Here is a 24,648-nt window from a genome sequence, read left to right on the forward strand (position 1 = left end):
GGTCCTTGCCCAAAGCATCTGTATGTAATAGAGTGTGACACGGGTACCACTTCATCATTCAGACAGTAAACTGGGGCTGCAGATAGTGCAGCCCAGAGCAAATCAACCGGACATGTAGAGAGCATCCTCACCAAGAAAAGGTGTGGCAATTAGAGTTGTTCCAATACCAATGCTGCTATCAGTATTGACCTACAATGCCAAAAATGTGGTAGTGGGTATTTACAATGCATGCAAGTCAGTGAACTCATAACTAAGCAGCGGTGCAACACGGTAGAAGTCAGAACTTTTGGTATCAGAAAATGTTGGTACTCAGAATCGGCCAATAATTCAAAAATGTTCCAATGCCAATATCGGTACGGTGTTGGCTTCCTATATGGCCTAAAATGTGGTGTGGGGTATACAGGTGATTATGTTAGTCTACGCCCAAATTCCACATCATATCTCAGTAGTGAGCCCTAAAAAACTATTGTGTGAAAACAAACAACAAAAGTGTGGAGCGTGCAGAGGGTGTTGTTAGTCAAAGTTTGCAAAGCATCAGCAATCAGAGATACAACTTCATTTTGAAACAAGGTCTGACATATTTTCCACGTGCAACAGAAAGACTAGATTCAAAGATACCTACATGTGACAATCACAAAAACACAGAATTCAAGGCCCTTAGATGCAGGTTTGATCTCTGAGCGCTGTGTTTAAAGCTCCTGTGACGTTAGGCGCCCCCCTATGGAGAAGGCTATACCTCTCATCTCTTAGCTAACCTCATCTCATACCTAGTGATGCTTTTTTTTTAATTACAGTACACCGTATCTTTAAGATTTGAAAAACATCTTTTGACAACTACCCAGAGAGACAGCGTTTACAAACATTTTAAACGATATAGAAACAGTTAATCTTGTCACTTATGATTTTGTTGCCTATAGGAAGCCTTATAGAGGCATAGGAATACATTTTGTTCTGTTTCATAACCTCTGTTCAAAACTCCTTAGAGGAGCTTTAACCTAAGGATTGGCTGGTGTACGAAAGAAGGCTTCAATCTGATCTTTTTAAAATGAGAAACCCATTACCTTTGGTTTGATGGTGATAATTTAGATTAAATATTCACAATGAGTATTTTTGAGTACCAGACGACAGAATTGTTGACACATTTACATTGTTGGCTGTTTCACTGAGTTTTCAAGTGGTTGGCCTCAAATCATTAAAGGGATTTACATGTCCAAGTCTAAGAACTGAGATCAGCATTGGGGAGGAAAAAAAGGGCATCAGATCCTCTTCAGTGGCAAATCAGATTTGTCCATTGTGGTGGTCATGAAAGGAGTTATGAAAGGATCCACCTCTTGCTGACTTTATTATACCACAGGCATCCATTTGTGCTTGGGAGGACGTTATGAGTGCATCTACTGTTGTGTCAACAAGGATATATAATGTTTACCAGGGAAGTGCCAGTATCATATTACCAGTGAATCCAACACTTTTAAAATATGGTTTACAGAATCAGTTTACATGCTGCATTCCAGCTCTGCTGTCAGACATTTCAGCTCTGTGTGAAAGAGATGTGAAGTCTTTCACTGCAGAGGGAGGGCTGAGGAAAAGTGGAGAAATTTGTTGTTGGAAAAACGCTCACAGAAAACTCCTACTCGCATGTACATACATATGGCTTGAGTTTCAAACACCTTTTTCCCCGAGGAAATAAAACGATGTCAATTGTTTGATGTCCAAAGTGAGTTTACAGCCAAAGGCTTCTGTACCTTTCAAACTTCCCCTTGTTTGTCAGCTACCTGCTGTTTCACGAGACAGAGGCTTGTCGGAAGCTTTCGCCACAGACTTTCTGTTTGAAGCAATTCAATTAGTCTCATGTGAGATAACTCTTTGCTTTCTACTAGCCCCCTTTTTCCTCACACAACATCTAATCTCCCACTTTTTTTTTTTTTTTCTTCTTGGGCAAAATTTGGACAAAAAATAATCAAGTTCAAACAACAGCGCAGAAGAAAAAAAAAACCCGGAGTAACCATCTGGTTACTGTGCACTTGGTGACACAACTTCGGAAACAGGCTTTTTTAGACGACAACAAACAGCCTTTGTCCTTCATCAGCAGAGATGACATGAAAAAGATGAGACGTGTTCATAGGAGATGAGTGATGTGACATTATAGTGGCTGTCTCTGAGGTGTCTGGTCTATTTAAATAGCCTCCCTAAGAGCCGGGGCACCGCATCCTTCCTCTGTGCCCGCTGAGCTCTCTTCTAAGAGTGCATTGCAAGAGATTAATTTAATGCTCTGCCAGGATCATAAAGATCAAACAAGTGGAGAGATATCATTAAACCATTGGAATGTTATCTCATTTATCTAAACAAACTGATGCGATGAACAAGCCTAATTAAAAAGCTCACCATAAACAAAGCTTCGGATGGAGAGGCCTCTCCCCCCTTGAACAATGGAACACATTTATTTTATTAATCTAATGCATCATGTATCATATCATTACAGTTCAATATATCTATCATTAATTTTATTCCCTTCACTTAAAGCTTTTATTGGAATTACTTTGGTTATTAGTTGGTTCTAATGTATTGGTTACCTCTGAATCTGGCTGCTACAATCTCTCTTATCTTGCTGCATAAACCTGTGCATGTTATTCAAATTGCCTCATTTATTATGATAGCTTCCTCATGTAAATTGTGCTGACTGCTCGCCCTTGCACAGTCCTCATTAGACTAATGAAAACCTTCAAACGAAAAAACTAAACAACCTGCCAAATAAAGGTCTGGGGTTATTATGAAAATTACAACTGTGGGAGCCGGGAGAAGCTCTCTTCATTAATTCATGCTCAGCAAATTGGTAACTAATTTAGTTGCACTCCTCTGCATTAATGGGTTATTTTATAAAAATGTTTTTCCGCAGCCCGAGACCTCTGGTGCACACGCTGGAGAGCTCAGAATCCTAATCAAGTCCAGTGACATATTAGGAATTGACAATCTCAAAAGATAATAAAGCGTGTTTGTGGGGAGATGTGCGTGGGTCAACTAGCCGGGATTGGTGTGGATTGCTCGGTCATTTGCTTTCTCCTGTAATGTTGCAAAGGAATTACAGTCCATTTGTGTTGATTATATGTGTGTGGAGGAGGCACTTCAGCTGGAAAGTTATATATCTGCTACTGAGGAACCGTGCAGATGATTAAGTGTGTGGATCCTTAGATAAAGCTTTTTTTTTTATAGTGTTTGTGCTGCTCTGCCTGCCTGACTCTCTTTTTGACACACACACACACACACACACACACACACACACACACAGTTAGTCAGTTTGTGACCCATAAATTCAGCTCATGATCCTGCTAATTATTACTATTCACATGCTTCACACCCTGCGAGTGAAGGTCTAACACTGATCTTCACGTCAGCCTAGCCAACAGGGAACATACAGCCCAATGATTTCCACAGTGGTTTTAATATCATTATCAGCCTCACCCCACCCTGTCTCACCCAGAACAGCAGAGCACAGCACAGCACAGCACAGCGCACCCCTGCTCCACACAAAACCAACAGAGAATACTAAAATCTATTATTTGCTTCATTTTGTATTTAATCCGACATGCTTAGTTGATTTCTATCTTTTTTTTCTTCTCTCTCTCTCTCTCTCTCTTTTTTTTTTTTACAATCACAGCAGGATTTTAATGAAATAAAAGTCAGCAATTAATAATACAAACATTTACATGGACAATGTGACTGAGGGTCAACATTATGAACATGTTTCTCTCTCTGTGTTCAGAGTTAATGGTAGTTAAACACAACCACAAGTCCGCAACTCTATATGCAAAGAGCTCAACATTTGTGAAGCTGCAATAGACAGCTGTGTTCTCTTCTGTCATGTTTTTTTACATAAACTATTTAAATGCACGAAGTATAAAATGTCAGAAAACTCTGAAAAACTTAAAATAGTCACATTTAAGGAGCTTGAACAAGACAATTCTCCCTTTATGAAAAAATAAATATATATCATAAACCTTCAAATCATAAACCAGATGAAAATTGTTTAAGTAGTTCAACAAGTTCAACTCTGCAGCTTCAATCATTTTATATTTTTGTGTAAAAAATATCTGCTTTCAATTGGTGTTGAAAAACAAGGTACTTTCTCTGTATAAAGAAAATCTATAAAATATGCTAAATCCTTTCATGTTGTAATATTCATTTGTCAAGTTTTATTGAATTCACTTCAGAGAATTGAGATAAGCTCATTCAACTTTTTTTCTTTTCAAATGATCTCTTTTCTCTCGTTCTTTTAACTGGAGATCTGGATCAGTCCAAACCTGTTTACTTGGCTGCAGTGAACAGGCTGCTGCTCCTACAGAGAGCATGAGTGCACTGCAACGTGACCTTTGAGTGATTACTGGATGAATGTACATCAGAGCCTTTGAAGACATGAAGGTATTCAAAAGTTGGAAGGATGAATTATGAATTCAATACAAGAGTAATGAAGATGTTTAGTGTAAAACCTGTGAAAACATATTTCAAATGGTATTATAAATAGTCAAGGACTTAAAAGGAGTCTTCAAAAAGTTAAAGAAATGTTAAGTGTTTCTCAGGTTGATAAAATGCACGAGGCGTGCTGAATACGTTCTGCTTGGTTTACTTGTTCTGCTGTTTCTACTTGTTGGTTTTTCTTTTCTTTTTCATACTGTACCACTCCAGTTGTTAAATTATTTTTTTTTTTTTAAGTATCTAATTTGTTGACACTCGATTCCTCCCTGACCAAAAACAGTCAAAGAAAGATGTCCAGCCTTTTGTGACACATTAATTTAGTGGCACTGACACGATTCTTTCTTTTACTGCAGACTTACAAACCAGCTGAGCTCTCCTTAAATTTCTTAATGTTTTTGTTTGAATAATGAATTCCCATAATTACAGTTTATATAGGCTCCAAATAAAGAGAGCCTATCACAGTCAAGCTTTAAGTCAAAATCAGTCAATAGTTACTCTTAACATCTGTTCTACATCTGTCATTTACCTCTATGAGGAATGATGAACAGAAAGTAATGCTTCATGCTATTCTCTAACTTTTAGTGCAGTGACAAAGAAGTCAGTTATTTTTGAAGGCATACAGTACGTGTATCATGTAGACTATAACATTTAAACTTCTATGTCTGGTAGAAAGATTCTGCAGTTGCCAAATGTCTCAGAGATCAAAATCCCTCATCATTTGCTTTATGATATCAGATGAATTCTGTGATTTGAAAGCGCTTGGTGTGTAGGATCTGTGGAGTGTTTGGTCTGTGACTGTGTTGAAAGTAGAGTGAGGCATTAAGCGTGCCTCTCCTGGTCTGTCATGTTGCACTTTTGCTACTTGTGGTTTTTTTCTTGAGTGGTAACTGGTTGAATACATTTGGTGATGCTGTGAGGATTTCAGTTTGTGATGTTCAGATAGAGCAAAGTGGGGTTCCTGTTATAAAAGTATAGCTGCTCGCTTATTTGGTTAGGCTGCTGAGGACTATAAAAACCATTGAAACATTGAAACCTCACTCACCTTTGTCAGTATGCATCCTCTTTACTTCATGGCTCATGTCGTGGGCCAGGTCTCCCTCTTTAGGCCCAGGGGGGATGTTGGGGGACAGGCCTAGCAGGGCGTGGTTCATAGACATGCCATTGTGGTGTATGGCTAAAGAGAGGATGAACAAAAAGCAGCAGTGACATTAGGAACATTATTAAAGATACATTAATGGAGTTTTTCTTTGTAAATCAGACAAAACAACAACAGTCTCCAGAGCACACTAAAGTTTGTTTCTTCACCATTTCTGTGTGTGAGCTTATAAGGAGACGTACGTATCCTGTCTGAGGAGCTTTCTGTGTGGGCCGGGGAGCTGGACACACTGCTGCTGCGGTGGGACGATGGGTGACTGCCCGGCCTCCTGTGGTCTTCTAAGGAGGGAGCAGGGGAGGGACTGTCCTGCACACGTTCCTGCAACCCCAACAGCAGCAGAGACACACGCACAAAATAAATATACAGTGCCAGGAAGGAACATTACGCCACAGGAAGTTGTGTTAAAACTATTGTGACATTCAGTTTTAAAACTAACCTTTATAACGGAGGTGACCATTCTGGAGGGCAGACTCTGGCCCTGTGCTGCGGCGGCCATGTTTGCGATGGTGCTGAGGTGGTTCATCTGGCTCATCGCCATGGTGACAGAGGCAGGGGGCAGGCTGACTGGGATCAGGGGGTGTGGCATCATCATGAAGGGGAGTTCCAGGCCTGAGACAAAATGAAGAGGTCGTTGGTTACTCAACGATGCGTGTTATGAGTGAGACATTCACAGGGGAAACTTCTGGAAGCTCTGGCTGAAAAAACTCAAAAACCTGCTGCAGTTAAAATTCAGCAATCAGCAATTCCCACCACTGAGATCCCCTTTAAAATCTGCGTCCAATAACACTAAAGCTTTACACTGCCGTCCATTAGGAAAGAAAATGGAATAATTTGAATTAATCGCTTCTCGGGTATCTTTCCATGTTAACATAATACGCATAAATGTTTTACAGCATACGTTAATAATAGATACTACTGCAATAATAATAAAGAAAACGGGCATGATAACTATATACACAGTCATTCAAAGACCAAAGTTTACACAGCTATAAAGATGCATCAATTATTCTGTGATGAATAAAAAGGGCACATTATGGAAATTGTCTCAATATTTACATATAAAAAATATCTCTGTAAAAACAATCTCAAAAGCCATTACCCAAATGACTAGTTAAATGTGCTAATGACAAACAAGTACCATCAGACCACAGTATGGCAATGACTTTAGGGCTAATTATAGCAGCCTATATTCCAGAGCAGAGAGAGAGAGAGAGAGAGAGAAGAAGAAGAAGAGAGCGAGCCAAAGAAGAGAGAAGTCACTTTCAGCTCGCACAATAATGGAATTTCCATTTCTTTTCTCTTTCATATGCACACAAATTATTCCATTACAACATCAGAGATATCTTACAAATGTTGTAAATTATTCAATTGCTGTCTGGCAACGGACGCCTAATTGGTCAAATTGAACCATTAGTAGTCTGAATATGTAAAGAATGTCTAATAAAGATACCATAGGGGCTTTACAGTTAGCCAAACGGTGGCCCTGCGCTGTGCTTCAGAGTGGCTTAATGAAAACAAGCCAACTTTCAAAGGACATGAGCGCAGACAGAAGGTCAAAGCTAGGTGTCTGTAACTCCCCCTCTCTCTCTCCCAACCACGGCCCCCCCCCTCTCTCCTCCCGAGCCCCCTCTCCTCCGTGGGGACTTTGAACTGGCAGGATCAAAAGTGACTGGGAACAGTTTGGTCTCGTTCCTCCAACACTCAGATGCTTTTTCTTCAAAATGCTTGAAAGAAAACCTCATAGACACTATTGGATCTGATTGAGCCTCTCTGTTGATTTTTCACTCCTTTTTTTTTCTCTTTTTCTTGGCAGCCCGGTTCAAGGTAAAAAAAAAAAAAAAAAAGCAAAAAAAAAAAAAAAGCTGCGTGAAAGAAAGGGGGAGAAAAAAGATACTGCACTACAGAAAGCTGATCCACAAAACAACTCCACTCTTCTTTTCCTGACAAAACATCAGTAGCCAAAGGGCAAGGAGATCTGCATGGCGAAGCCTCTAAAGAGAAGGACACTGGTTGAAAATGAAAGGACATGAGAAGTACTCCTCTCTGTCGTTCCTCTCCTTCTAAAAAGAAGCATTGATTTCCATAAGAAAGATGGCATGCAGTTTCTCAGTGGCGAGTATTCCCAAACAATATAAAGCAGGGGAGATTAAAGAAAGGCGGAAGCCAAGCAGCACCTTGTATCAGCGCCTCCGCTGTAGCTCAGACTGAATCAATTACCACTCAGCAGGCTAAGCTCAATTAAAAAAACACCACAGAGGGCCTGATTGCAGGGGTACTTACTGTAGGACAACATGGAGAGGTTTAGGCTACCTATCCACCTTTCAAGGCCACTCAAGGGCCAGGGTGAAGAGACTTCTTCTGCCTTTATGGTGGATATATTACACCCATTCAATCACGCACAACAGCACGCATAAAGACACATGTTCTTGCCAAGTCAATAACCTGGAGGATCACTGGGAGAGAAAAAAAGTACCCTCATGTCTTTTTTATATCTTGTACTTGATGTTTTCTTGGACTTCCATGATGCATCTCTACCTGACAGACAATGCCGTGGGGAAACACTGGCCCTCTGTTCACAGTAAGGGGTATTAGTCTCGCTTTCAGTGCCTGTCCAGCCCCTTTCATGTCACCCCATCCAAAAGCAGTGTTTCCCCAATAAAGGCCCATTCAGACCACTGTAGGGGAATGTGTCCCCAACCAACGAGGGTCCACCGAATCCTTTTATTTGCTGATGAAAGGAGCCAGGTGAGGAGGATATTGGTTTAGTTAAGGAATCTGGATTTTTTTATTTTTTATTTTTTATTTTTTTAAGAGTTAAGTGTTTTTTATTCATGTGTAATTTATTCTGCTTTTCTAGATTTGCTTCTGATAAATAAAGAATCATAAGCAGGAGCAGCTAACAATCTGAAACAGTTTTTAAACCTTGAAAAAGGCCAAACAATGCAAAGCAAGCTTATTAATAGAGAACCAATTACACACAGAGTACTCAAGGTGATTTAAACATTTAAAAAAAAGAACTCACATATTAATACAAAATCTAGGAGCACTGGTGGTGGTTAGTTTGTGCACCACATGTACAGAGGCTGTAGTCCTCAAAGCTGTGGTCCGGGTTCCCATCCAGCCTGTGGTTCCTTTCCTGCTTTTCTAGCTCTACCCACTGTCCTGTCTCTCCAATAAAGGCCAAACATAAGTCTTAAAAAACTAAAAAAATTCAAACTCTATTCAAATATACTTCAAGCACATTTGACCACCTTTAAATTGTTGATTTCAAACAACCCCCCCTCTTCGGCTGCTCCTGATGGCTTTCTAACTTTCAAAAGTAGAAATGCACTTTAAAGCCAACTCGTCAGTTGCACTTATTTGTTTGTGTATATAGATTACTTCTGACTAACCTCTTATTGTTCGTCAAAGTCATTACCCCCCCCCCCCCCCCCGCTCGGGTCTAAGTCTTCTTCCGAGGTCGCTTTGAAACACGCAGCCTTTTTAAGTCAACTCGTCAGCGATGATAAATAACAAACAGGGATTTTTATTTGGCTCTATTCAGAAAACAACAGAATCAACACACATTAGTCAGACTCATTAATCACCTGGATATTGTGTGGCTATTCCAGCAGGCAAAGTGTTAGAAACATATTTGTCAGTTTGTGTTTATCTCCAATACAGAAGTTCAGACCTGATGAGAGGTGAATTCCCACAAGCCCCCCCCCCCCCCCCCCTCTCTATCTCTCCTGAAGGGCATAAACAATGCATTTGGAGTAATTTACCTGAAGTAAGCCTGAGGGACCGGCAAAGGTGAACTCCTATTTACCATCATTAAAACTACAAATCACTTAATACCAATATAAACAGCTCAGCTATTATGTCGTGCAGTGCTCGGGAGTTCACGCATGGATAAGCAGAGATCTGAATCGCTGAGGATGAATTGAACGAATTAAAACAGCCCTCGGTAACAACATGATTAAAAAGCTGTTACATCAGAATCAAAAGCGCACTGCTGACGATAGGTCGGATACTTAAAAGAATCACGCCGAAAAAAAAGATTGAATGTTTTAAAATGATTAAAAAGAGAGCAGTAATTTATTTTGATGACAGAAATGATAACCTGCAGAGATTTGTGCAGCAGTTAATCTTCATCTTAACACGACTTCAGCCTTTTCTGGACGTTTAACCCAACAGAGGAACATAAGAATAAAGGAGCTAAGCTTTTGTCATTGAGAATGGTATAGAGCTAGCCGCCTGTGCTTTTACCCTTAACTCTGTTGTGGACAGATTTCCCCTGACAAAAATTAAACTAGCTCCTACTTGGCACTTTATTATCTCTTCAACTGAATGATTTATTGTTTGTGGAGGGAAAGAACCAAAGAGAGGGGGAAGATTACATTTCTAGCCAAAGCTCAGGCCTGATCTCGTTTTTTACTCCCTCTGTCCAGGAAAAAAAGCTCCCGACAAACAATAATGTCAGCTGTAATTGATCGGAGGTCGCCGGCTGGGCCTGCAGTAAAAGCGCACTATTTAAGCGACAATCGGCCCTACGCTCTTCAGACGCTGGCTAATGAAGCTGTCTGTCTGGGCTATTTACCTTCTCTTAAATGGAAGGGGAGAGATGTACTGTAAGAGACAGGGCTGGAGAGGATCTGCCTCTCGCTCCCGTGAAATAGGACCTGCACATGCCTCAGGAATGTATAATTGGTTGGCGCAGCCAAAGCTGGGGATCCGGTGCTAATTAAATGACTTGTTTAAAGCCTATCTGTCTTTGTTTGGGAGGCTCTGGGCTTCAGAACAATGCATTGTAAATGCTGTTGTCAAACAAACATTCCTGGTTATCCTTTGATTTGAATTGAACAAGACAAAGGGCTGATTTGCTCGGGCGCTAAGCCTTTAGTTTTCATGGTGTTGAGATATTTTTTCCCCTCTTCTGATCTGTCAAACTGAACAGGACCATTCCAGTCAGGCAGCTAAATGAACTGACTCCCCTGCACAATGCATATGCAGCCCGCCGCCGCAAAAACAATCTCAGTTTTCCTCCTAATTGCGCTTGTAAAATGCCCCCATGTCGTGTATGTATTTCTCCAACAAAGGTGAGGCGGCGGTGCACACACATGGAGGGTCTTTGTTGTGGTCGTATCAAGGATTTGCACACTGGTCCCAAAAGGAAATGAATGGCTCATGACAAAGTGTCTGTCATGCAGCGAGACATTTAGAGGTCTCTCCATAGCGCTAATCAGCTATTCATCTTTACTACAACTCTTAATCTCCTCCAGAATCCGAGATGGAGAGAGCCCTATAGCCATTAGATCAAACATAAGACACAGCCTCCATAAATATACTGCCTGGCATCTTGGTGCCACTTTACAAAAAACACAAGCACATGCGAACATATGCACTAAAACACAACTGCTCCTGCTTACACACACACACACACACACACACACACACACACAAACAAGACAAAACAGACACACACACAGATGGCAGGTTCAGTCAAGGCTGGTGAGTCCTGTTTCTCATTAAAATGGGGGGAGAGAGGAAGGTATTGAGCTTTGATGTAGCCACCCACGGCCCCTCAGTGTCATTGAATGAAACTTTGAAGCCTTTTGTGTTTACGCAGTTAATGTTGATAATAAAGCAAACATCTTGCCTTTGTTAAATACCTGCTGTACACTCATGTATAAGCACAAACACACACACACACACACACACACACACAAGAAAAAGGCCATAAAACGATCCCAGTAAGGAGGAGATGTAAACATGAAAACATACACACTCAGACAAAGATGCAGTATGGATAATTGTGTATAAGTAATAACACACATGGGGGCCTATGAGATAAAAAAAACAAAAAAAAACACATGCAAACAATATCCTTTACATTCCAAGAGCTATGATGATTGGACCCATTTCAAGGTAACAAAAATCAACAAACAAAATATGTCGAGCATGCCGGGATAAAAAGATACATCTTCCAAAGATTCAGGTTGGCAAAGATTTCCAGTCAAGATGCCTAATTTAACGTAATATATGAGACGGCTTGATAACAAAACATTTCTGATTTGATGAGGTAACGTAATTGCTTTCCTACCCAAACCACCGGAGTGTAACATGTGGCAGAAATTATCGAGGAGACAGACAGAGGTGTTTGTCCTTTAAGTGTATGAAAATCTAAAGCAGGCAACTTTTCTTTTTTTTTTTTTTTTTTATAGGATAATTTAAATCCTCAGCTCTAATGGCACGCATTCCTTCTGAAAATTGAAAGATCAATCATCCCCGTGGCAGATCTGTTGTGGAAAGAAAAAAGTTCTCGCTATCTTTGAGGAGAAAATGCTAAACACGTTTTCTCGCCGTGGCCCCACCCTCGCTCGCGGCTCGCTCCCTGTTTTAGCTGTCTATTTGTCTCTTTGCTGAAAATGTTAACGAACAGGGCAATAATCAAGCCATATGCTCGCATGTGGCAAATCTCATTACAGTAAATGACCTTTAGCAACCAATGCCAACATCCTTGTGCTCGATAACACGGAGTGTGTAGAGTAGAGGGAGACAATGGTGGGTTTAGTTAACACAATCATGCACATGGACTAGGGGGGTGGCCGGGACAGCCAGGGCCTTCAGGATGCATTAGCAAACGCTGTTTTTCTGCTTTTCTAATTTGGGTCGGAACCAGGCTCACTTTACATTTGTCACACATCACTCCTGATAAATACTCAACATCAGAGTGAGAGCCCCAACATCTGATCGCTGACAACAAGCCGTGGCACGGGAAAGTGCTGCGAGCACAAGAGGAGAGCAGAAGGAGAGGAGAGATATTACCAGCAGCTGTTACTACTGCGGGTGCAATATATTCAAGCCCAATCAATAAAGCTCGTACAGACAGTGACACCCAAGCAGACAGAGGAATCATTTTCATCTGATACTTAGCAAAGGCTCCCCTTTTAAAAAGATTGCTTTCAGTCAATGACAACCAGTTGTCATTTGACTAAGGCTCCTGAAATGAAATATATTGACGAGCGTTATCAATCACGGCCCACTCTGCCGTCATATCACTTTGGAGGAAGAGGGGGGGTGGAGGGGGATCAGTTTGCATGTGGTCATCAGATCATCTGTTTTAATTACAAAATTAGCATCACTACCTCCTGGGCGCTCACTTCCTCCATTACAATCACCTCTTGAGGGAAAATCAGTAATGCAGTGTAGAGTTTACAGCTTTGCTAATGAGTTCAAGGTGAACTGACTGTAATGCGTGAATTTTACACCAGTGCAGTTCAAAAAAAAAATCTCATTACTTGGGCTGAATCACATCGAAGTGCACAGATAAACTAAAAAGAATTAACAATATTCTTTTATTCATTCATTCAAAACTTTGTTTCAGCCTGAACTAATTAGGTTTCTCTATTAGCAATGATATTGAAATACAGAAGAATTCACATTAAAACGGACAAAAAAGGACAATTGTCAGTGAAAAAAAAAGCATATTGAGCCAAATTGGTTCAAGATTATTACATTAACTGTCCACAAGAAATGAATTGATACATTTTTAGAATGTGTTTGTAAGTCAGTTCTACTGTTTTATTGCATCGAATCTGAAGTTTGCAATTCTAAACTTGGGATAAATCTGCAGAACTTGAAGCTGGAGTTATTCCAATAAGGATACCAGTATTGAAATTAGCCTCGGATGCTGCCAAAGATTCAGAATCAAATTGGCAACTTTGCATGTGGATGAAATGATCCAACACAAATGCGGCGCTTGCAGATGGTATAGTTTTAGTCAAAGCTAGCAAAATGTTAGCAATCTTTGGTTTTCCACCAATATTACAATGTCTGTATATTTTTTTCCGATCGACTAGCACTGTATGAGAGGGGTACTTATTAAGGATGTGCGCGACTAGCCGATGAAACAATTAAACATCGTTACCCTTGCGAGTCGGCATCGGAATTACTGCTCGGTTAAACGAATTATTAATATTTGTATGTGTTGGCCCTCAATGCCAGTCAAGTGTTGCGCTGAAACATTAATACAGCCACCTGCCACTTGCTGGGGTTGTAGCCACAGACCGGCTGTAGTTCCGGCAAATGGGCCTTCTCTCCTCTCTCTTCTGTCCCGTTGTAAACAAGCATAGGGAACGGATAGCATCTCATAGGAGCAGCGCGGTAAGCCGGTATGTGGATCTAGAAAATGGAGATAAAGTTGTTTGAAGCTGTGTCAGGTTCAAATGGCATAAAGACTGTATAACAATGCATGACCACATTTAGCACAGGCATTTGGACGTTAACCTGCAAGGAGGACTGAAGGCTGGTGGTGCTGGCACTGCTAACGTTAGCCACACTTGGCAAAACTGATTTGACATGGTTTACCTACCTGACGCTATTACAATGAATGTATTCAATATTGACAATTTTGCTTTTAGTCTATTTTGAAATAGTTGCGAAATGTGAACACCCTATATTATTCATTATCAACCAAAACTCAAAGACTCTGAATTAAAACGGAACAAAATGTATTTGAACATCCCCAACAACAGCCAGTTTTCTACAGTCCTGTTATCTAATCCAAAAGTCCAACAAGAGATTATGTATGACAGTTTTTCTTATTATGCCTCTCTACCAGAATCCAGCAGGTTCATTCATTATTTTGTTGGAATGGGGTTTATTTTTAGGGACTCTAAATTGAATTTGTCAAAAGGCACCTTCTTGTGTTTGTTCCCACTGTGAAGGACATGCTAAGATTGTGAAATTCCTTAACATTGTTTGAACTTGCTTGCTCTCTCCTCTTTTTTTTTTTTTTTTTTTATCTTGGATCCCAGAGGAGAGGCAGTGCGATGGTGAAGATGTCTGGGCTCAGTGTAGGTTGATAGCTCTATTTGGATGAGGGTTCCCATATCATAATTGAGAAGAAACACCTTTCTCTTTCAGGCGACCGCTGGGGTGATTTCGTGAAAGAGAACCAACTATTTCTATCTCTGATTCCTCGCGCTGATTGCGGCCGCGGTGGCGAGGTTTTTACAGCCTAATCACGGAAAAAAGCGATTGTCACTTTGTTGTCATCACTGTGATTGTGTTGCAGTGGTGTAACTGCTCCGCGCTAATGTTTCCCTCTTGGAAATAATCACAGGAAAATGACAGCACATGATGTTCGGGCTCTATTGCCGCACCGTCTTAGGCTTAGAAAACTGTTCCACATTCTATGCAATTTACACGACGTGCATATTTTGCATTACTCCAACCTGCGAAAGCTCATCATCACTGAAAGGTTGAATGTCATTTATTACACGTATCACATTTACACCAAGTGACATTGTCTTTTCAAATTGTGTTGATCTCTTCACTTTCAAAGGTCAGCCCCTTCCCTGGCTAAATTCAACCTGACAGAGAATAGTGAGGAGGGGACAGCCCAACGCATGCATCACCCTCGCATCAAAGCACTCCAAATTAATCCATCCAATTAATGAAGAATGAGGCCTAATGTTGATGAGGGATGACAACTCGACTGGTCAGTTGTTTTTTTATAGCTCTGCTCCTGCTATCGTGAACTAACCGCAAGAGACAGTCAAACAAATATTTCCATGACACAAGATTTGTCCCGCGTGTCATCTCGCCTTGTGTCAATTCCTCTCTTTAACTCCGCTGCCACTCAAAAGATGATAGAACTTGATACGGATCATTACGGAAATAATGTTTAATCAATTCCCCACTGTTATTGTAATCTATTTCTGCAGTTGTCTGCATTTGTGTATTTTGTAGCTTCATCTGTGGTGCCTCACAACTTACAAATCATGCATATTCAAGTCTCAGCGCCGATGCTTAACAGGCGATGCAAGCAGAATTAGAACGAGGACATTAGACTTCATTAAAAAGAGAAATGATTATCAGGTTTATCTTTTGAAATGTCTATTAAAATGTGTGTGTCGTTCTTCACTTATCTGTCACCTGGCTCCCATGAGCCTGGCAGACTAATAGAGAGATGGTGAGGGCCAAAGCCCAAGAGAGAGACAGGGACCCATCAAGCTCTTTACTCAGGCTGGAAGGCTGTCTGTCTGCTCTGCCACTCTCTGTCTATCTGTGTGTCTCACTCTGTTACTCCACATTTGTTCTCCCAGTATTGCAGCTTAGCTGGACCCTATTTTGCGATGCCTTTTAATCAGCATAAAGAAAAAAAAAAAAACACTAACTGCATTGTGTTGCATAAATCAGACATGACAATAATCCGTAGCAGCAAAAGAGGTGTTATGATATGTTCCTGAAATGAATTCCATTCAGCCTATGGCTACAATCTAGTCTCTCTCAAGAGCTTCGGCTGACAAAGGCTCCCACAAGAGAGCCAGAGAGGAAGATGGATGAAGTTGCCCCTAGACACTCATATCAGGTCAGTATGTGCTTTATCCCCTAATGGTTAAGGTTAGGATTGAGTAGGGGGTGATACTAGATCTGAGCCTGAGGGCCGTTGTTCCGTCTACAGGAGCAGGAAGTAGCCACCATCCTCCATCATGGCCCACATTTAGCTTTTTCACTGGGCCACCAGCGCTAGTCGCAGCTAGCAGGTTCGGAGCGCGCAGCTAGCTGGTTGGATGTGTCCTTCCACCCAGAGAGCTTTATTATTAGAAAGGACATAAACAGACTAATTAAATCGCAGCAGTGGAGCTGGGCTGACAGCTGGCGCAGAGAGTGTGACCAAACAGATCCCTATCAAAGTGCAGGAGCAAGAGTCTCTGTATGTGTGCTGCTTTTGTGTGCATGACAGTCTGCGTCTGCCGACACGCATGCCTCTGTGTCCTGTAACCATACATACGTGTGTGGCTGTTAATTTCACCCATTTTAGACTTGTGTTTATTCTATAATTGATGACTATCAATTTTCCACTCTAATTTCATTCACACACACTGTCATCTTAATGTCTTATTTATCTGTGCAGCGCAGAGCACATTGACTCGCTGATATGATCCAAAATGGTACAAATGCTATCCAGCAGAGCAGTAAACACTCCAGTAATTAGTGCATGGTCTCCAGGCTGACTCCACTCGGCTCTGCAGCATGGCCAAGCACAGACCCCATATCGAGAGGAGCCTAGTTATGCATTGATCTCGCAAAATTAAGGCTAACTGCCCCAGATTGCGGCGTCTTGATGTACCTTCTGGATGAGCAATGTTCTATACTTGTATTGTTTGTAGAGTAAACAGGATGATTTGGACGCGCTGTGCTTTAAAATGAATACATCTTGAATAATTAATGGCGGCACCCCATAAAGCGTTATCTGTGTGACCGCAAACGCAAAACCACTGATGATGAGAAAATATGGTTTTAACAAGTCAATAATGGTGAGTGCAACAAGAACAGCCTAATCAATGAGGCTGCAACGTTTGCAAACAAGGACTTGAATTATAACGCCAATAATTGATCCCTTCCATTTTTTCACCCCTCCTCCGTGTGATGTCATTGTTTATCGATTGCTTCCTGCCACTGAGAAATGATGGGAAGTTTCAGTTTGTTTTTTCTATGACTTTTGCTCCCCATCCCCTCCTCTCCCCCCTCCACCTTTCCCTCCTCAGCCCCCCCTGCCCCCCCCCTCCCTCCCTCACCCCCTGTCTCCATTTGAAATTTGCAAGCTGTAGCACCAGCTTAACCAAAAAGGATTAAGTCCCATACCCAACTGAGAACACAGATAATGCTCAGTAATTGGTAAAAAATGAAGATGAATGGGACAGCTAGATAAGGACCAATTAGCTGCTGGGAGTGTACAGCTGTGGTCTCCTCACAGAGCGCTCTCAGGGGCCAAGGCCCCCTCTTTCTGCTCTCACACGAGCATGCACACATGCAAACACACACTAACACACACACGCGCGCATGCAAACATACAAGCAGGAGGGTGGGGCTTGCAGAAATTAGCCTGATGACCCTGGGAAGAGAGAATGATGCTTCCTCATCATCTCACCCAGAACCTTTTTCTCTCTCAACTCTCAGTCAGGCAGCACTCCAGGTACCTGTCACCATCCGCCCAGCCTCCGCCTAGCATGTGGCTCCGTCTCTGCTCCCTGTTGGGCACAGGCAGCCTGGACCAAAGCCACAGATGTGAGACAAAGGGCTTTCAGGGTTTGGAAGCAGTGCCTCCAAATGTAACTGCTTATACAGCTTAGTGCTGGTTGTTCAGATTTAGGATTGCACCAGAACGTAGTATAATTTCTGCCACTAAACAACGACTGTTGTGTCTTCTCCTCTAAGAGCGGCGAGTTGTTTGGTCGGCATGTCGTGGCATCATCTGGCTGATGACAGTGGAATTCCCATATCTAATTACAAACAGGATTTCAGCTCCATTAGATTTGTGTGGTGAGGAGTCAGATGAGTGGCAGGGCAGCACCCGGTGGCCAAAGAGAGATGGAGGGGTGAAAGACAAGGAAGTAAGTGAGACAAAAAAAATAAGAGTGAAAGCTTTCTTATCAATTTTTTTTTCAAGTCTGAAAAAATACTTGAGTTTTCTACCGTGGCTGAAAAAAAAAAAAAAAAAAAAGAAAAAAAAGGCAATTCCTTCTTTTGAAATTGGCAGGTGTTTGTTAGCGGGCAGCTGACAATATTTTCTCTCCCAGTAATGAAGGTTGTGGCTGGGGTCAATGCACTGGGAGGGAACGGTGGGCTGTTTATCCCCCTCAAGGCCCAGCGCCACACGTGTTTTGCTTGGTCTGTGATCTGTAATTGTGGCATTTCCTGAGAGGCGCAGGAACAATCCACATTGTGCTTTGAGACGGCTCCCTCTGACCGACTAAAGACTGCGAGCCAAACATAGACCCAAACTCTTATTCTGCATCCCCTTTTTCCATTTTTATCAGTCTCTCATTCACTCCTCAAAACACATATCTGTTTCTTCTCTCACTCAGGATGTTTGGATATTTTGGAGAGTCGAACCAGCTGTTTTTTTTCCCTCCTTTTAATTAATAACATTGATGCAAACAGCAAGGTCTAATTGCAATGAATATTTAATGAGAGGGAGAAATATTAGCCTGTTCAATTTACATCAACACAAAGACAGCAACGGGCAATCCAACTCTACAAACAGAACAGAGTGTCCTTCACTGGCTGCCTCCTCTGTGCTCTGCTTTAAGCGCTCCACAAAGATCTGCTTCACACAAACACTGAGACGAGGCACCTGTATGTTAGCCCCGAGGAGGATTTGTTTCAATGGCCTTATGTAGTAGCTCCTTCTCATTAAATGGATCTATCCCCTTAGTGGTATTATCAGAGGCTGCCTCATTATCATATCAATTCCTATCACGGTTTGGTAACGTAATTCATGCGAGCAAACACTTCCGTTTGTTGAGTCTTAGTTAAAGCTGGAAGATCATAAAACTTTTGAGTCCATTTCCTCTGAGCAGCTGTGGTCTGAGTGTCTCAAAAACAGCATGAAGTCATTCCCTGTGAACAAGTCCAGTCCTAACAAAGCTACAGCCAAATACAGTTCCCCTTCTGCCCACTCAGTGCTAAATCAGTCAAGTGATTTGTAAGTTTGGATTGCTATTGAGAGCTGGACATATTAGGCATTCACAGTCCAAAATAGTTTGTGGAAACCGGCCAGAGCGAGACACTTTTGGAATGTTAAACAATTCACGCTTCCTTGTAAGTCGCTTCATATTTTCGTGAAATTACAAAATGCTTTTATTAAAAATAAACATGTGAGTGGAAGCCTGGGGCTGGATGAATAAGAGAGCGTGCTGTTGAGCTGTGTTTCATGGCCCCGCCGCGCCGAGCAGGCCATATTTCTCGTGCGTATTATCAGGATGACTCCTGCTGGCCACCCTGTCACAGGAGAGTGCTTGATATAAACAAGAGATTGCTGCGACACCCGGTAATCAATATTAGGATGGTTTCAGTACCAAACATCATTTGTCTCTGCGACCATTTCTTTGACCAAACGAAGCATTAATTCAAATCATAAATCTGAGCTGATTTAAATCCGAGGAGAGTGAGGGAGAGAGAGAGGCCCCTGTCTGACTGCCTGCCCCTAATGATTTATTTTCTACATTTCTGCGAGCGAGAGATTTGTCCATACTCACTGACAGGTCACCTTCAAACGCCAGTGGCAGACTGTTCATCACCATGCAGACGAGCATCTCATCGCTGCGAGTAAATATTAAAGGAAAAGAATCCAATTGATTGTGGATGGGGCCGAGAGGCGTCACTGCCATATATTTCACTCAGAGAGCTAATGCTGTGGCCCGTGCACCCACACCTAGAGCTGCTCCCCCCTGCCAGAATTATGATTCCAGCGGGAGCCTGTGTGGCTGGCTGTGGGCTCAAGGTTACAATTTAAATTGTAAAAAGATAAAACAGTTTCTTATTAGCTCCATTGCCGTAGCCTTGCTGTTGGTGCTCACATTTATCTTTATTTCCGTGACCTCGTCGTCTGGTATTCTTCTTTTTATTTTTACATACTCCATTCTCTGGGAGTGATGACCTCACACTTTATGCATTTTGCATTGTTAAATCTGCTTAGAAACACATCCTGTTTTCATCTCGCGCACCATAAGCTCCATGGTGTCAAGTATTACTGATGAAATGTATTCAGGAGTCGAGCCATTTATTACAGGGAGTGAATCAAAACCTCCATTTAGCAACCAAAGCTACAGGGATTACATTTGGTTTATAATTTGGAGCCGGCACTAACATACATTATCTTTCTCTTTAATACACTAAGTGGTTCTGTGTGATATTGCGAAAATCCTCCCGCATTTTAGGGCTAATAATTAATTGAAATGGCACATAGTGAAAAACCAATGCTCTCACAGCAATTCAATTAGACCTTGTTAGAAGCTGATAGCTTTGGGAAACTGTGTTCACTGTTTCACTTAGCTGTTATGAATGTGTTTTTATCTTTCAACACAGAATTGTAACACTTGAGCGGAAACAAGACTTACCTCACCGAAGGGGAAATTGAACTTAATAAAAACTAAACAAAAAAAAAAAGAAAGACAACATCTGTGTAATGGAGACAGCCATGAAAGTCTTTGGTTCACATCGAGCTGTATATATACGAGCATTCATATTTGCTTTGGCAAAAATAATGTTTTTTAAAGCCATGTTTTTCTGTGTACATTTATTTGGCCAATAGTTCAGCAGTGAGTCAAAAACTACTATTTTATAACAAATTTTTAAAAAGTCAGGGAATTGGTTAACTTATGTTATTGTTTTTTTTTTAAAGGGGCAGCGCACAATTAAATCTTATCCTACCAGAGTTAGCCAATAGCTGATTAGCATTTATTGTCCCTGAGTAGGTAGACAAATTGTCTGAGAATGTTGGTGTAAATTTTGAGAACTAGCATGACCGTATACTAAAGGGTAATTATTCAAAGACAAATATCCCAATAAAAGTGTGCAAGCTCATGTGTATCGTATCTCATAATTCTAGGGCTGCTCATTCATTTTGGTCAAAATAACTTTCATGATTATTGAACACAATGACTTTCTTAAGCCTTCACACAGATCCAGGCAAAATGAAAACCATATCTTTTTTTTCACAACATCAAGCAGAATGGTGACATGAGGTGAGGCTGGCAGAGGATAAAATGTGCCATCAACAGTTACAGTATTTGAACTTTTTTTCCATTTGATGTTGACAGAAATTACAATCAAATATCCTCAATCAAAGAGAAACAAGAGTGATCTGGACAACAAAGCGAATAATTCTGTCTGTTTGCTTTCTTTTCTTTCTGTGTGGTCATTAAAGTTTAGTCTGCTTTCTGCTTTCTACCTTCTTCCTGAATCCAAATTAATCCTGAGTTGAAAAATGGATTAATTTCCTAACAGTAGCCAAAACAACACTAGGAAACCTTTAATTGTAAATGACATGTTGACCACCACACCCATTTCCGCCCAAACTGGTTTTCACTATCCTTTTAAGCTGTTATTTTAAACTCTATTTTCATGAAAGTTGGTTCAGTAAAGATTAGCAAGATTTCTGGAAAAAATGAAGGTATTAGTTTCATCATTCACCCATAATTGTCCATTGATTTGTTGGCAATGTCTCACATAAAGGCCTAAAAACTAACAAAGAAAAGCTAACACAAATTCAGCCTATAGATGGTGCAAATGAAACTTAGAGGTCAGAAGTCTTACTTTAGAACATACTCCTAGTTTAAAAGATATAGTCATTAATCAGTCATTAATTATTCACATCAATTTGTAGAACTTAATTTGATAAAAATGCAGATGACTGTTTGCGTCTTGAAAGAGATCTGAATTTAAGTGCGTTTCAAAATAGTAACTATAGCCTACAAGTCTATAGCTGTATGTATGTATTTGTCTCTGCAGGCAGAAAAACTAGTTAACAGGAAGTGTTTGTCTTCTATTCTTATATTCTATAATATGTTTAAGGTTGTGACACGGTGTGTGTGTTTGTATGAAGCATCCTCACCGACAGTGGAGCTAAGGTCTCCATTCTCCCCGTCGCCCCCATGGTGGTTGGCATTGCTGTGGTAGCCGCTCATCGCCTCCAGCTTGATCTTCTTGACCTTCATGGCCTCTGCGATGGCTGCGTTGGCAGCTGCTGCCGCCGCCGCTGTCAGGCCTGGAGAGAGAAGGCAGAGGAGACAGAGCTGCTTACAGAGCCGCTACATGTCTGCTGGGGCTGAGCCACTGCACCTGCAAAAACCTTTCACAAACCTGACCTAGCAAGGGGAAAAAAACAAAGGGAAAGGACTTCTGAAATAATAAAACAATGAATAATTTTATACACTATGGGGAATAAGCGCCTGTGAGATCACAGCTTGGTTTTTCATCTTCTGACAGGGGATATCTGCACAGCAGGTTATCATGCTGATGGGATGGATCCCTGTGTGTGTGGCAGCATATGATTTTTATGAATGTTTCACTGACTCCCATATTCCTCGCCTCTATATTGATGTATTTGTACCTTGATGGGAACAGATGCAGTCAACATAATAGTGCATGATGCAAGCATTTTGTGTGTACAACTTAGAATACACAAAGTGAGTGCATGTATCAAAGACTTGTCGTGATACAGAAGGGTTTCAGGGGGAGAAAAAGGTCGAAGAAAGAGTTCAATATGTGAACAAATACAGGCAGAGAACTATCTTTAAAGATCTTCATATAGAGTGTATTCAAATGACACATGTTAATGTATTCAACAGATCTAATTTTCCTGAATAATGCCTAAAATTGGTATTCTAATTCCTTCACAGCTATAAACTGTAGTGTGTCGGGGCTCTTCTGAGAGTCAAGGCCAGTCATCAAGCGGATAGAAAAAATCTATACATAATGTAACGTGTTTTTGTGATTCTTTAACACTTGTATATGACTTTGAGTGGATTCGATACTTTCAGGGTCACGTGTTGAAGTGGAACAAAGACCATGTCCTGTAATGAACTGAGGGAATGTATTTAATTCAGTAAAAATTCTATTACATTACACTAAAAAAACACAACATGCAGGAAATGAATCAGGTTAGATAGTAAAAAAAAAGACCCTATTGAGGAAAGGGGTGGTTTGATTATATCACAACATGACATTTTCTTTTTTAGACCTTGAAAGACTTTTTGACAGCAAAAAGAAACTTGAAAAAGAGTTTGTAAATTACAGAGAAGTGACTACGTAAGAATCAGAAGTGAATTATAGAACCTGTCAGTCTCGCTCTTGAACTCTGTAATAAGATTGTGCTGTTTCAAGGCAGCTTCAAAGTTAGCTATAATTACCATATACACTCTTTAGTTCGCAAATGACTTGAACATTTCTGACAATCTGCCAAATATCTTTTAGGATATGGATCCTCCTCAGGGGGCTGTTCTTCTTAAAAAAGATTGTTCAAGTTCTAAAAGATATCATTCACTATTCCCCCTAAATATAAACTGTAAAAGCAGCGTTTCACTTGGTCTCCCACCTCTTGATAATGTACGACTTGATATAGTGAGATTATGGACATACATATGCCGAGCACACTGCAGAGATCATAAAGCATTGGTTTGTCATTGTGGTATTTGCAGGGTTCTGGTGTATTGAACGTGACTGACATCTTTATTCATGAGGCCGGTCTCAAACAGCAGGGACAGATAGCGCTAAAGCTCCTCTAGGCCGCGGCGTGTCTCAGGAGAGTCCTACGAGTCCTCTCTCCAACCCCGGCAACACAATCAAATATGCATGGCAGGGGGAGAAAAAAAAAAAAAAGATATGCGACTATTATTGGAATCACTCATAACCACAATACAGTCTATCACCTGCTCGTTAAAGAGGCTGCTTACACTGGGTGTGCAGGTTTGCCTTACGTTTGACGCAGAACAAGGCGATGTCTGCGTTTATCATCACTAAGCTGTCACATCTCCGTGATGGGACTCAAGAGCAGCTATTAGCCATGCATCTGAGGGGAAGACACAAGTACAAGGAGAGCTAGAAATCGAACATGTGGCTCTAATAGATACATGCGGGCGTGTGCACACACACAGGTACAAGCACACGCTGACAAACGCACACAGGAACATACCGGTGTGGGCACCGTCTCCTCTCATCCCCCCAGCTGATAGGCAGATGGCGAGAGTCACTCTGAGCCACTGACATGGAGGTGCATATAATTTAAAGCCTTGTTTGCATCTTAAAATACATCAGTACCATATTGACGTACAGTATACATCATGTCAGCGAGGGCCCCTCTCGTTTGCAATGGGCCGCGGCTTGCTGTTCAATATGCATAGGCAGAGCAGGGGGAGAGGAAGAAGAAAAAAAAAAAGAAAAGAAGAGAGCCATTGCCTCATAAGAAGGTGATACTTCTCCACATAATGAATGTGGCCTCTGCCCAGTCTGAAGGTCAGCCTTCATTTGTGTATAATGGGCAAGAGTCAACTGTTTTCCAAATGAGACGTATGCAGAACAGACTGCCGAGTAAATATTGAAATCACCTCTGGGCTGTTTGTGTGATAAATTCCCCCCACAAATCAGGTGCCGCTCAAAGGAGTGCCGCAGTGGAGCCTTCTGATGCTCTCTAACTTTGGCTGTGGTTTATTGCACTGCAGACCGCGTGTCCTCGACGTTTCTTTTGCTAAAGT

At 41.3% G+C, this 24,648-nt stretch overlaps 1 protein-coding gene across 7 annotated transcripts in view; it reads right to left on the reverse strand.

Annotated features, from left to right (window-relative positions):
- Positions 1 to 24,648, reverse strand: part of dachd (dachshund d) — a 104,766-nt gene that overhangs the window by 21,125 nt on the left and 58,993 nt on the right. For 2 of the 7 annotated variants that reach the window (XM_061053194.1, XM_061053193.1), the window contains exons 3-7: positions 22,011 to 22,163; positions 13,643 to 13,786; positions 6,060 to 6,232; positions 5,806 to 5,941; positions 5,510 to 5,641 (exon numbers count right to left, since the gene is read on the reverse strand). In XM_061053194.1, the coding sequence (XP_060909177.1) occupies positions 5,510 to 5,641; positions 5,806 to 5,941; positions 6,060 to 6,232; positions 13,643 to 13,786; positions 22,011 to 22,163 (738 nt within the window). Of the gene's footprint in view, positions 1 to 5,509; positions 5,642 to 5,772; positions 5,942 to 6,059; positions 6,233 to 13,642; positions 13,787 to 22,010; positions 22,164 to 24,648 lie in introns of all 7 variants that reach the window. The other 5 variants (XM_061053192.1, XM_061053191.1, XM_061053197.1 and 2 more) reach the window with 3 other exon arrangements.

This window comes from Labrus mixtus, chromosome 13 (genome assembly GCF_963584025.1).
Source record: "Labrus mixtus chromosome 13, fLabMix1.1, whole genome shotgun sequence".
Taxonomy (NCBI): domain Eukaryota; kingdom Metazoa; phylum Chordata; class Actinopteri; order Labriformes; family Labridae; genus Labrus; species Labrus mixtus.